Source organism: Temnothorax americanus, unplaced genomic scaffold (assembly GCF_048541705.1).
Source record: "Temnothorax americanus isolate GAGA-0224 unplaced genomic scaffold, ASM4854170v1 Scaffold21, whole genome shotgun sequence".
NCBI classification, from domain to species: domain Eukaryota; kingdom Metazoa; phylum Arthropoda; class Insecta; order Hymenoptera; family Formicidae; genus Temnothorax; species Temnothorax americanus.
The window spans coordinates 853,053-867,927 of NW_027509349.1; the positions used below are offsets into that span (position 1 = coordinate 853,053).

General features: G+C 39.7%; 1 protein-coding gene across 1 annotated transcript in view; it reads right to left on the reverse strand.

The window, feature by feature from the left end:
• The window catches only part of Mgl (low-density lipoprotein receptor-related protein megalin), a 45,939-nt gene that overhangs the window by 24,829 nt on the left and 6,235 nt on the right, over window positions 1-14,875 (reverse strand). Inside the window, exon 2 of the mRNA XM_077406731.1 lies at window positions 1,388-1,504. Within this exon, the coding sequence (XP_077262857.1) occupies window positions 1,388-1,504 (117 nt within the window). The remainder of the gene's footprint in view (window positions 1-1,387; window positions 1,505-14,875) is intronic.

Sequence of the window (14,875 nt, forward strand, 5' to 3'; positions counted from 1 at the left end):
ATCGATTGTTTCTCGCTTGCACGGGAAAAATAACGCAAGGCACAAATCACACACATTTACACTTCCTGTAATATAAATCCGACGATAAGGAGCGATCACAAAAGCGGTCACGTAATCGGCCGCATGGAAAAAAAAAAAAAAAATGCATGGACAAAGAGACTAAGCACTTCCGAGAGGAAGCCTCGGATTTTCGTCGGGCGCTTCCGACACGAGATTTATTATTGTAAGCCATACATAGCTCGAGACAATCCATTCCATTTCGTAAACAGGAAGAGCGCATCAAAAATCGGCCGTTTCAAGGCTACACAAATCATAATTCGCTCCGAGCGAATTCGAGTCGCGTTTAGATCTGTCAAAATTCAAGTATATATAGTCCCGGAAAATTCGACATAAAACTTTCGATTAGACATTGCCTTAGTTCCACCAGATTTTGTGTTCAACTTAAAGCTTGATTGTGAGATTTATTTCTTGAATTTTCTTCCGAACGGTTTTAGTATCGAGGTTTCTCCGACGACACTGGTCAAGACTGTAAGGCGCTATTATGTGGGAAATCAATTTTTTACGTGCCCCGGGGTCTTCATAACCGTAAATCCATGCCTGCCGACCAAGAGTACTGAATGAAGACGATGGCTTCATTCTGAAAGTTCTTTCACCGCGAGCTGGTAATGGGGGCAGCGGGCGATCGCGGATTATAATACACGCATCCCTCTTTATTATTACTTAACGAAGCACTTCGCCATTAATTATTCATCGGCACGAACAGTGGAGCATATTTTTCCGAGTAAATTTCACCGTTTGAAGACATGCTCCAATTTCATCGAAATTCCGATTGTTCGACGAAATACATTCGTCGCGATCACGCGGGGAGATAATGCGACAATATAAAATTGAACAACGATAAGGGGATAATAAAGAAAAATCTCGAGCTTTGTGAGTTTTGTGAAATTGCTTTTGCTAAATAAAATACAGGAAGCATATGGCAAAATGACAATTTATAAAACAACTCTCTTAATTTCTGCATATTACAGAAATTAAGACTTGATATATAAAGTGCTACATTTTTGGAAGCATTTTCTTTAAAGGGGAATCAATAGATACTACCAATAATATTGTATAAAACAATCGTAAATATATATAACAGTTTCTGAATCCATTTTAATTAAAGAAATATTATTTAGGAAATTATAGCTTTCCCTATAAGATTTTCACGGTTTTTAATCTATTTTAAGTTAAGCCTTTTTAATCGAAGAACAACACCGTTAAATGGTTTACGTTAAGAAATTGATCGTAATATTAATTGCCGACCGAGCTATACCAGGAGGCACAATATGGATTAATTATTTTTAGGACATGACCGCATAAAGAAAGAACGTATGCCGATACTTACGACACGACTGCATTTCATCGCTGTTGTCGTCGCAGTCTCCGCGGTAATCGCACACCAGAATCGACTGTATACATTTGCCATCGTTGCACCTGAACATGTTATTCCCGCAGCCATCGCCTGTAACAGAAAGCATAGAGCATGAAGGGATCGGCCGGGAAGCGATATTGCTGCCGTGATAGGTGAAAGGTTCAATGCCTGCCGCCGGGGAACTGCCGTTTCTAGGTGTAACCGTTGCCAGAGAGGATAGGATTCTTCTGGGGTCTTTTTTTTCCCCGAGCGAATCCTCATCCGATGAACTTTCGCGCGGCGATTATTTCGTCACCTCGCCCGCGGTGTGTCCGAGATGTCGAGGGGGGCACAATTGAACGCGGTTGTGTGCAGTGAGAAACCAACTTTCCATGGCGCGGAATTTCGGATTTCGTGTCGCAAATTATCGCTGGCGTTGCGCGTTAACTATATCGGAAACTAACTGTCAGCGTTAGAAAATGAAATTATTTCATACTTTTAGTTCGCCCTTAATGTTCTTCTGAAATGGCCACATCCGTAAAACTGTTCAGAACAGATTGAATATCTACAGTTTGTGTCTCCATGAACTTTTTAATTCTTCGAATAGGAACATAAATTTAGTTTGGAATACAAATTACTTATTTCGGAGGAATTATTACCATTGGAATTTTTCCTTTCATTAAAACACCTTGTTTATAAACAAAATTTTAATATCCCAACAAAAATTATCCTTCGGGATAAGTAATAAACTATTTATTAATTTTTTCTACACTCGGCTATAAAAATAAAAATAACACACAAGTGAAGATTCGATCACATTCTTTAAATATACACTGTTCTTTAAATCGTACACTGTGACAAGAATGTTGCGTGCGATTTAATTCCTTCCTCTAATTGTCTGTTCTACAAATTAATGTCTTTCCTTTCTGCTAATATAACGATGAAATCGATCGATATATGGGAAATACGTCAATTAGCAGTTTCGGCTACAAGGCAGTCGAAAAGCTTCCCTTTTCTTTGTTTCGTCTAAAGTAACCGGAGAGCGGAAATACCAAAAAGTATTGTTACGGCGACGCCGATGAGCTCGTGGGTGGAAATTAAGTTCACGACGATCCGTCTGCACGATTGCAATAATCTCCGCTCTTCGTTATATACATTATACTAGATATAATTGGACGAGAGTATGCAGATTATAAGTAAACTTTTATGAATTATTATTTAAGTGTTTTCAAGCATTGTGTTTCGTAGAAAATACAACGTTCAAATGGCTCCTTGAATTAGAGAAAGAGAAACGAATATAATTTGTTTTCACATCCAAACAGGTATAATAGAAACGCTTCGAAACGAATTAAAGTCTGCTGCGCATCAGCATCCGCGAGACGCGTGATAAGAAAAGGCGCGATAAGCAGCCGGTCTCCTGTCTCGGTTATTTATCGTTTGCAGGTGACTTTTGTTCATCGGCTGCAGATGGGAGAGAAATTTGCATAACGACGCGGAATTTTTCACGAGTGTCGTTATGCAAATGCGTACCTATTGATATTCGAATATCGTCGTCATCGGCGCAGCGCACGATGGTGATGACGTTTCGTTTGAATTATTAGCGATAATGAAGGTAATAATAAATCCGGCCTTTACACGCACATAAACATACACACACACCCAAGGATGTCAATCGTTTAAAAGAGAAACCCGGATTTATGATAATTCACATTTTCCTGCGAGGACGATTCCTTTGTGACGCGACGCACCGCCGTTTCCTGAGCGATGGCAGAAATGCAAGACGATTACTGTGAGAAATGAGAAATCCTATTTCAAAACATTATTAGGTTCAATCATCTACAATCTGGAGTGGTGCTTGGCAAGATTTTCCAAATGGTTTTCGAAAATAAATGATAAATTGACATTCCATATTCTGATATAAACTCTGTAGAAATAAATTTTAGTTAAATAATTGTAGTAATTGCACGATAACTATAATAATTTGAATAGTTGTGATAAAGAAATAATTCCAATAACGCGAAAATATCGATACTTTCTGAATTTCTGCTTATTAACGTTTCGAATAGAGAAGAATAATCTCCAATTGTCCTATTTAAGCTAATGAGCTTCCCCTGCTCGACTGCGTCCGTGCGTTTTCCAAGTTTATTTCGCGTTATGAAAGAAAAACTGATCTCCTCTCGCAAAAGGATCTATCGCGCGGCGATGGCAATCGAGGCCCGTTTACGGAGACTTTCCCATCGCGGGAGGATCCTTGATACATTGTCCTTGGACGAGAAAGCGATCCTGCGCTGTGCAATCGGCTCTGACAACGTTGTGATTAATGTTTGAAAAAAAAATCGGTCACGCTCAGATGAAGCGTGTCATATATATATGTAAAATAGAAATTGTCGCGTTGGATAACGTTTTTCCCCCGGAACGCGATACCTTTCAGGTATTCGGTACGCGAGTGTGTTTTTAAATGCGTCCTTCTCACAGGTTACGGATTACTATAAGGTTTTGAGACCGTATTCGTTACTTTATAATTTGCTTCACCGTAACATTATTTCAGCGAGGAATCCAATAGATCGCTTAAGCTAGAGAAAGTGAAGAAACAGCAACTGTTTCTGCGAAACCTTTCAGAAATAAACGATCAATTTTTGAAATAACATTCACGATGCTCGTTGCTCTTGGTAAATAATATAATCGACATTTGAGATCGTATATGTCGATCGATCATTTTCCGCGGCGACATTCGTTCAGAAACCGCCGATCCGCTGGATCCGTGAAGGAAAGTGAGGAGAGCACGGAGGAGGTGAGAGAGCCTTAAAGGTGTGTAAGTAAGCCACGTTCTGTGTATGTGGGTGCCTCATCATCGTAAGAGAAGAGACGAGCAGAGAGAGAGAGAGAGAGAGAGAGAGAGAGAGAGGGGGAGATGGGAAAAGGAGGGACAGAGAGAAGGAGAGAAGCTCCGTGAGAGGTGAGGAGCGGTTGCCGATTAGGGAGAGGGAGACAATGAGAGTAGGAGAAAAAGAGAGAGAGAGAGAGAGAGAGAGAGAGAGAGAGAGAGAGACGCTGATGGCACTAGAGAGGAGAGCAGAGGAGAGGAAGTGGCCCCGGCTTGGAAGTGCAGCGTTCGTGCCAGGCTGTGCGGCCTGGTACGAGCAGAGCACCGACGGCAGTCGGGAGGGAATGTGCATTGCAGGAGTAGGAATGCAAATATCGAAGACGGATAGAGTCGCTCGCATGATATGCCGCGTGCGGATCGAGATTTTTTTCGCGATATTTTCGTATTGTAACATCCGGTCTGGCGGGGGGGAGGAGATCGTTAAATTCGCCAGCGGAAAACCAGGGTTGCGTTCGAAAATTCACTCTGGGTAACTAAAATCTATAGTTTACGTCACGTACACTGTAGCATTTTAGTTAACTAGAGTGAATTTTGGAACGCAGCCCCCAGGAAGACCTCGCCGTTGTGTTCGCGCAATCAATTTTGAAGATCATATATTCTGCAATTTATTGCTCCGCTTCACTCGACGCATTCATTCAGAAACGGCCTCGCGGATCTCGTTGAGAAATTAAGCAATGCATCAAATCTTACGATGTGTGTATTGAACAATTTTATAACGTTATAGGCTCTTTCTTCACGCGGATTTGAATGAAATCGTAATAACAAAGCGACACTTGAACGGATTCTCCGAAAAACACAAGGAATTATGAGTTTGTTATTATCATCACCAGGTTTGGACGACATCATCATTTCAAAATATTTTGTAACAACTTTGGAAAATTTAAATATCGCCATAACTTATTGTAGAAGTACGTAAGAATATTTAGAGCTAATTATTAAATTATATATTTTCATGTTATGTATTTTTTACATTTTTTTACACTATTTTCAATTGAGAGCAAACTCATGAAATAGGCTTTTTCTTCACACGAAAATTTAAATCAAATCGCAATAACAATGCGACCTCAAACATACAGAATTCTGTGAAAAACACGAGAAAGAAGTTTGTTTATCTTCTTCTTATAACGATTCTTATCATCAGGTTTAGACGATATAACCACTTAAAAATATTTTGCAATAACTAAAAAGATTGATTGCAACAAATGAAATTTATATAAATTTCATTAACTTATATTTTACTTTATTTCACTTCACATATTATATATTGTCTTATTATACTATTTACATAATGAAATTAACAATAAAAAAAGTGACTATTAATTTTATTAAATAATCATTTTAATTTATAACAATCATGAGCTGACGGTGTCGGCTGCCCATACAAGAATATAAATATGTTACTGTATAACATTATACTCAATATCTCGTCAATTTAACTAAAACAATGGAGTTAAAATAATACTGTTTTGTGTTAAAATAACAAATTTCGACATACATGGTAGTTAAAAATGTTATTTGATTCAAAAGGTAAGGGTTTAAATTTTAATATTTAATAAGTAAACGGCACAAAAGATCACTCAGGAGCGAGTGCATATACTTATTCATTGATTATTTGATATCGGTCACTCGCCGCGGCATAATCCGCTTCGCTATGGGTACAGGTGTGCAACAGGCTTTAGATAATGTATTATTAAGTAACGTATCAGGCATGCCGTGTGTACGCTCGTCCTATGACATCGGCACGCAGCGCGCAGCGGCGGCGTTCACCTTCGCGCTCGCGTGAGAGGCGGATGCTCTTTCAGCGGCGTCGTTCGTACCAGACGGTGCAATAGCCAGCCGCGTGTACCGCCGCATCGACGCGTCGCGATGCAACGTTGTGCACACGATGACGGATCGCGCACGCCGAGAGAGAGAGAGAGGCCGGGCGCGGGGGGCTCGCGGAATCCGCTGCGATTCGTAGAGACTAAACACTTTAACGTCGACCTTAGTCCGTAATCAGGCGGAAAATAGCTTGTTTTGAAGTATCGCAAGCGGGTCGCGTTTAAAGCCAAAGATAGTGCGGTTTTGCTTATCGATCGGAGCATCGTCAGCGTAACGGGGCTGCCTTCTGGATGCCGGCCGAGGCGGATATGAGGATGATTAGATCATCGCGAAAGGCCGCTGCATTCCCGCATTCATTATCAATGCAATTATTTATTGGGACTGTATCAAGGAGACGCGTGCTCGGCGCCAAGCGTGTGCGCGAGCGGTGCGAGACGTCAGGAGGGGCCCGTCGTTTATATATACGTGCATGTATTATAATCTACGCGAAACAACTGGTGCAGAGAGACAAACGTTTATCATATCATAGTAACGGCCGGATGACTGATTCGATTCTTATAGTGGGCTCAATCAATATCTCGAGGTCTCGTTGCATAAGAAAAAATCTCTTTATCTTTGCCCTACATATGCCAGATGAGCAAAGACATTGCAACGTGATGTCGGAGAATTCAATGATGAGTATACCTTCTACCGCATTGAAGCGTAATTTTCTTTGTAATTTCTTACGCTAGGTATGAGGACGATCAGAATGACGCTGTAACTATTGCACTTTGTATTATTATATTATATAATAATATATAAATATTAATAATATTTTTAATATATTCCTGTACTTTAAATTTATATTATATTTTAATATTATAATATTTTTGTGTTATTTAATTATATAACATAGAATATTATATAATTATAAAATATAAACAATATATGATATATACATTTATAATACCTAACATCTAATATAATGTACGTTAATATTTATTTAATACATATTATTTATGTGTGTAATTTTTATTATATATAATATTGTACGTGTATGCTAAGGAAAAGAAAGAGACAAAGCGCACAGAAAAACGACAAAAGATTAAAATTTTTCACCTTACAAAAAGAATATGATTTTTTAATAGGCCACTCTTCAATATCCTTCCTGTATCATTTTCCAATAATAATTGAAAAGATATTGAAAAGATACGATCAGTTACAAGTCAATTGCAGAAGTCATCGACGCGTCCAGAGGAACGTCCGAAGAAATTGGCACAGCGCGGCCTGGATCGCTAATTGGATCATTCAGATCAACGAACGCCGTGCGACACATATATCGCCGGCAACAGCCCAGTGTCTTAGACCACCCGACGTATATCGCGCTTGTAGTACATACGTGGGTACAAGGCCACGGCAGACGAATGCTCGATTGATATTCTGGCGAAGAGAAATCTCTCGAGACCTCTGCTTCATGATGCCAATTCTCATCTTTCTTTCCACGACCTGGTCATGCATCAATCAAACCGTGTAGAGCTATCCGAAAGTTCGATCAAGCTTGAGAAAGAAATAGACGGGATAGCCAGATTAACTTTTTTTTCATTCATGAAATCTCGAATCAATTAGAAATGATATTTTCTTCGAAAAAATATAATATCTATTGTTATATAATTATATAATTGATATACTTTTGTATAATTGTTGTATATGTGTTTAATATTAAAAAATATATAAAAATGTGCATTTTTTAATACTAGTAATAAAAATGTTTTGGTTGTACCAACAATAATATGTACAAAGATGCATTTCTGATCATATCAGAAAGAATTCTGATGGTTATCGTAATTGAATTTCTGGTTATTTCGATATTTTATTACTAGAATATTTGATAGAATTAGTTATGAGTAGACATCGGATTTTTTATATGCAGATTGATGGAAAGAGAAAAGAGCAATCATATATAATAACTAAGATCACGTTATTTACAATATCTATTTACAATATCTATTTCTACTGCAACATATGTATGTTAGGTATAAATATGTGGAATATTTATAAATAACAAAATCTTAGTTATATTAAGTAATTGTTCTTTTTCACCAATCTGCGTATAAAAAATTCGATGTCTAATTATGAGTATGATTCGTATCTTTCTGGTTGAATCTACCAGATTTCTATTAAGAATCGTATGCTAATATAGCGTGTAGACTACATTCTTTGTCTGAACGATAAATCTTTATTATTGCAATTTTTCTGTTTTCTCGGATAATTTCTATACCAATTATTATTCGGAAACAAAAAAAAAATTTTTTAATTTTTCGTTTACTTTTCGAGTAAATGGAAGAACTCTTTGTGATATAAAATTGACATCTGTTAATTGCATTTTGTAACTAATTATTATATTTGTCATTTTCCTTGTCCTGCTGAATCAAATATAGACAATCGTGCTTGATTCTATTTTTTTAAATCATAAAAAGATATAAGCGTCGTAAATAGACGCCAAAAGTAGACCTGTTTCCTTTATCCATGCATTTTTTTTTAACGAGAGAGAATGACGTTCTTAATAATATCGAATCATTTAGTCCGCGTGTGAATATAGGTATCGCGGGGAGCACAGTGAACAATCTAATTAAGTAATCCACGAGGATGCAGCCGTATATGCAAAATTTCGCGAAAACGTGCGCCTAATGCGCAGCGAGCGGTTAAGGGTGCATCGACACGCGAGGTATGTACAATCTCTAAGCCGCCGATTGTGATATAGGAGCAGGGAATTAGCGAAACGTTTAAGGTAATTAACGCTTGGGGCGTGCTAATACACGAACGTCTGGCTCGTTACACGTCAGTGAACGCAATTTTCGTTTCGAATACTTTTCTCGGGCCCGCGGAAATCGGACGCCGAGCGGCCCGAGTTTAAACGTCGAAAATAGCAACCCACGAAACGAATCACGAGATGAGAAGATAAATCTGATCCTGCATACTTAATTACGTCGCGAGGCGGGTAACAAACATCGAGTTCCTTCCTTTCAATTCCGACATATAATGCCGTTCGGGGAAATAGAAATTTTCTTCTCTGCAGCTATCATCTCGACTCCGTTCAACGCACGGAGCAGTGGAGTGGAGAGATCAAAAACATGCAATTACAAAAGCATGAAATAAGTGGTCGCTATAGCTATTAGTTGTCATTAGGCTGTAACCATTGTGGGAAAATGTCTGTTTTAAGTGGCCGCCGTGAGCGATCGCTGATTATTAACTCGGCGCGCTCGAGAGAGGCGACTTTTCGGATTTCTGATGCCGCGAGGGAATTAGGCGGCCGGCCGCGCCGGGTCTGCGCGCACTAGTTCAGAATTTGTTTCCTTTTCCTTTCGGAATTCGGAGTAAAAGAAGTGCGGCCACAGTTCAGCAATATAAAATATAGATCCCGTCAGGATTATACCGCGCCGCGAGCGGACGTCCCGGGGCGATCAATTCGCGCGCGGTTCTTTCCCTTTGGATCACCCGGTATGACGAGCGCGCGACACGTCGCCCGTCGCCGCCGCGCGCGATTTTCGTGTGAACTGCTCCGAAGCCATTGACCTTCCATCGTTTATGTGCCACTTTGTAACGCTAATTCGATTACGTGCCTATTTATCCTGGCGCCTCTCGTACTCTTATCGGGACGAAATGTCGCGTAATCCGAGATTCGCAAACTCCTACCAACGCCACGGCCTATTGAGTCGAGATTCCTGATGAAAAGAGGGGATAGGTATATGTGGACGTCTCGTGGAATTCCTTATATCTGTGAAACCTACTTTTTTTAAATATTCATCATCGCCCCCCGTATCTCGATCTCCGTATCCTCTCATCTCACACGTTTCGCCTCGCTCACGCCGAGTAGAGTAGATCGGCTGGAAAAAATCGGCCTCTCGTGACGAGGTAAAATTTTCGACGCAGAGGAACAGAACGCGAGAAAAACGAGGCACCTCGGATCGAATCCAGTTTATTCTTAAAATAATTACGTTGCATAAAATATATTTTTGTTATCGTATCTCATATCTAGTTATTACAGACCGATCGTTTATGACGAAACTCCCGATACTCTCCGCGGGGTATACCATTTCATTTCCCCTCCCCATCACACCAGTTCGAGGGGGAAAACGGTAAGGAAAAATTGCAGCGGGACACCCGTTGTGCAAGCAAGTTACATTGTAAACATTATATCACGAGTTAATGCGGGATGCGGGATTGTCATTGCCGTTAAGAGGATCTTCTTCTTCTCCTCCTCCTCTTTGCTTGGCTCGCACACGTGCAGGCCTCGCCTTCGATTTGCCGCGCTCGTTCGAGCGCGCGAATCTGCATTCAGTCCGGGGTTTAATGTCCTGCAATTCGGCGTGTGCGTGCGTGCAGGTAGGCGCACTCGGGAGAGTGCGCGCGCGCGCGCGCGCCCGCCTCGAGTGCACACGCACGTGTGCATGCGTGTGCGCCCGTGCGCTCGCGCGAGCGCACGCACGCAAAGTGCACACACTGCACACTCGTGAGAGACCTCGAAGAAAATCCGCTGAGTATATAGCTCGCCCGCTAGAGAAGCGAATCTAGACTGCGGACGCTGTACGTATATAGGGTGGCGTAATTCAGCGTGCGGTGTGACCGATTAGCGTGTCAAAGAAAGAGAATTCCACCGCCGTTTTACGCCTCCATTCAGTTCCTCGCGGTTTTGGGTCCCCAAACTGCAGGACCAGCCCAATAAAAGATCGCCCAAGTGCCATTTCTGATTGGTGTTCGGTACTGTAAAATTTGTCGATATCTTTTACAAACTTGTTTATTTTTCATTTAAGTGTTACATCCAAATAAAAATGTGATTTAAAATAATAAAATAAATTTTATTTTCTTGTGATTTTGAGTCTTCAAAAGAGCCGAAAAGATATTGGAAAATCGTTCGAATGTTATGTCTGATTAAATTTTGTACTGTAAGATTTGTTGACACCTTTTATTTACTTAAATTATTAATTTTTCATTTAAGTGAGTTACATCCCACGATAAAGATGTAATTTAAAGTTCAATAATTTCAGTGAAAGCATAATTTAAGCGTAATTTTAAAAGACTCCAAATTAATGAAAGAATATATACTTAATATTTAAGTTAATGTTTGACGATTTATCTAACAAAAAACTTCATTTATTTATGTATTAATTTCAAAAATTATGTCCATTAATATTATCCTGATCTATTCCTAATTAAATTCTTCACAGAACAGAAAAGTATAAACGAAAAATATGTTAACCGATATTACCGACAACACGTTCTTCATAAATGAAACGGTACTTCTTGGAAAGTAACACTTCAAACAGAAGAGAAGTTGATACATTAAATAGATGAAAATGACAAATTTTTGAGCAAATAAATTAATTCTGGCGTATTATAGCGAGTCTTTAGTCTTGCAATTGATTATGTATCAGCGACAAATATTTGTTTAAAGTCACCCCAACCCAAAGATTACTCCAGCAGCATATAGATAACAGATAACGCGAGAGCGCATGAATAATTGAATGAATGAGAATAGAACGATGCAATGACTCTCTTTGTAGACACGCGCTATTCATTAAGAAATGTCGTTAAACGGTATTTTCAATGAATAGGTACATGGATTTATTGTACCTTATATGAAAACCCATCTCGTGTCGACCCGTTCTTCAAAGGCATTTTTCAGAGACATTCTCAAAGACGCTCGCGGTGCCACGTGATTACGTCTACAATTACAATGTTACTGCAGCCCAATTAAATTACAAATTAAGTTTAGCGTCTCCATTTAATTAAACAGCGGAAGAGCTGCTGAAAGAAAGCTTCAATTTTTAAGCGTGGGATATTTGCTTCTTCAAAACGTTGATTCAAGATCCAATTACCGGGATACTTAGAGCCAAAGATAAAAGAATTGCAACGGTGTGTTCGTCGTGGCAGATGTTCTTAAAATTAAAAGTCTTAAAAAAAACATGCTAGGACTATAATCAAGGCCTTCTCTCTCTCTCTCTCTCTCTCTCTCTCTCTCTCTCTCTCTCTCTCTCTCTCTCTCTCTCTCTCGTTTTTCTTCCTCTCTTTTTATCTCGCTCGGCAAACACTAGGCCGCGATTCGTTGAAACACGAAGAGCCGTTACACTCGCGCGCGCGCTACGAGTTTACTTCTGGTCTCGTGGGTGAAAGTTGATGTTTCCCACGCGGGGTTGGCATTAATTTGCCATCGGCCGGAAAAATCCGCCGCGATCTCTCGCCGATATGCAGGTGACCCTCGGCGTACGGTAATTCACGGTAAATGGAATTGTAAAAGTCATCCGGCAAGTGGAAATGTACCGTTTCAACGTCCGTGCCCCGGACTACGCCGCTCAAAATGTATCGGCATGAAATGATACGATCGCGAGGGTCTCTGCGGCTTCGGAAGCGAGTAGAGAATTCGGGTCGCGAGGGATGCATCGGGGATAGCTTCCTAAGGCCCAATTGCGTCAGCACCGTCGAGGAAAGCAGATGATTTCAATAATATATTCCTCCTCCTCAGAAAGAGAGAGAGAGAGAGAGAGAGAGAGAGAGAGAGAGAGAGAGAGAGAGAGAGAGAAAGAGAGAGAGAAAGAAAGAGAGAGAGAGTACAAATAATGATTATATTATGCGATTATTATTCGATTTGTTAATTTTGTTATTTATTTTTGACATCTGTCCATTTTCTTAATTTTTTTGACACGTAATTTTATCAGATTTGTTCTTATTGCGTTCTGAAGAAGACTACCAATAAATAAATCGAAACTATTGATATCTATATTGTTCTAAATAAATCGGTTTTTATTTAAACTCTCTTTCGTTGTTGTTCGAAAGCTGGCCGTTTATCTTTCACACTTATAAATGAGTCGTTTGTTCCACAGATTCTTTAAGGGGATTATAGGCAGTCAGAAAATCGATTTTTTTTTATTGCATTTTTCGAAAGTACTATCCTTCCCGAGTAAAATGCCGTTTGGTTCATGTTAAAATTAGCAAAATTAAGGATTTGACAGCCAAAAAGAGGTATGTAGTAGTTATTGTACTCAAAAGTTTTTCAAAACTTTAAACGCGTTTTTCTCGAAATCTTTTTTTCTCTTTGTTTTGCAGTAATTGCAAAAAGTCGGAGGTTCAAATCGATTTAAAAAAAATTGAGCATATGTAAAACATGTCTAGTTAAGGCCTGAACCTACGCCGAAGTCTGGTAAAAACTTCTGTGTTTTGACAAAAAGAAATAAATAAAATAAAATAGCTCCTTCTTTCCAATAAAAAATCACGTTTTTTTTACATTTGCAGCTGCCATTTCTTTAATTTTGAATTTTTTTTTTTTTTTTTAAATAGGTTCAGTGCAGAATGGGGTCTTATAGAGTGCCAAATTTTCTAGGAAAAATGTACAATTCAATTTTTTATGGCTAGGATCACTGCAAAACCACAACGGCACCAGAAAAACCGCCTGCATCAGAAGACTGTAGCGCCGTCATATATATATATATATATATATATATATATATACACACACACATATATTATTTAAAAAATTTTTTTTACTTACTCTTTATGGTACTAGTAAACATTACCTAAAAGTACTAGTCACAATTGTATTCATTTCCTTGTAATTAATTCCCAAAAAAGGTTACATTTTTACCAAATCTGACTGCTTAGTTCCCTTAATCCTTCCAGAGGTATCTCGCTCTCCCGCAAAAAGAGATCTAGATCCTTTTTAAAATAAACTCCGGAATTATACGCAAAGCGGCCCGGAAGATATATCGACAACGGCGCGCAACAATGTATTGACTATCAGGCTCCGTTACCTTGTACACGGGCACAGCCTGCGAAATCGTTCGACACGACTTGATAAACGTTTGTTTCTCTCTCTTTTTTTTTGCGACGAACCATCCGACACGTTCCTCTTTATCGGGCAATTCCGCGATACGCTCGCGTGCTTCCTGCAATCCGTGACGTCGACTCAAAATACGCGCTGATAAAGCGCATGTTCAATCTGAATCTTCCAGTATACGGATCTGCAACGCGGCTCTTTTTTCTCCCGCCGAGACAGATTAGACACTGCAACATATAATCACGGCAGATTCGTTTTTCGACGTTACCGGCGCGGAAGAAAAGCGCATCTCTGTCGCAAGCGTAATGTAAGAATTTATTTCTATACAATTATATAGAGTGCCGTGAAACTTTCTTTCGGTCGTAAATGAAAGATCAGTCAAATTGTACTCAATTTAAGTCAACCGATGAAGTTCAAGATAATAAATTTCCGTACATGACAGTTAAAAATAATAAAATGTTATTTAACTCAAGACAATGGTTTAAATTTCCTTTATTATTTAACAGTGCAGAGAGAAGCTAGTAAAATCGCGATTTTAATGATTTCAAGATAATTTGGCAGATTTCCGGCGCGTCAAAATTGACATAGATCGCTTAATTCGTTTATCCTCCGCCGTTTCTGCAAAAGAGAGAGAATGAATTCGTTGAGGCCCCGTTCGGGGTCAATTAACGCGGCCAATTAGCTAACGGCCCACGCCGACGAAGGAGCAAAAGCCGCCGCGCCGCGCCGGTGCAACAATATAATATATGCGCGCGCCAGAGGAGAGTGCCGCGCCGCGCACAGAACGGATACGTACGTTTTTCGCAGGTGCGAAGGTGCACGAATATAGGCGCTGGCATAGGCGTGCGGACATAATTGTGCGAACGTGTTACACGCGAGTATACGTATGCATACTGGGCGGTACGATTACGACAACGACGACGACGACGACGACGCGCAACGACGACGACGACGACGACGACGACGACGA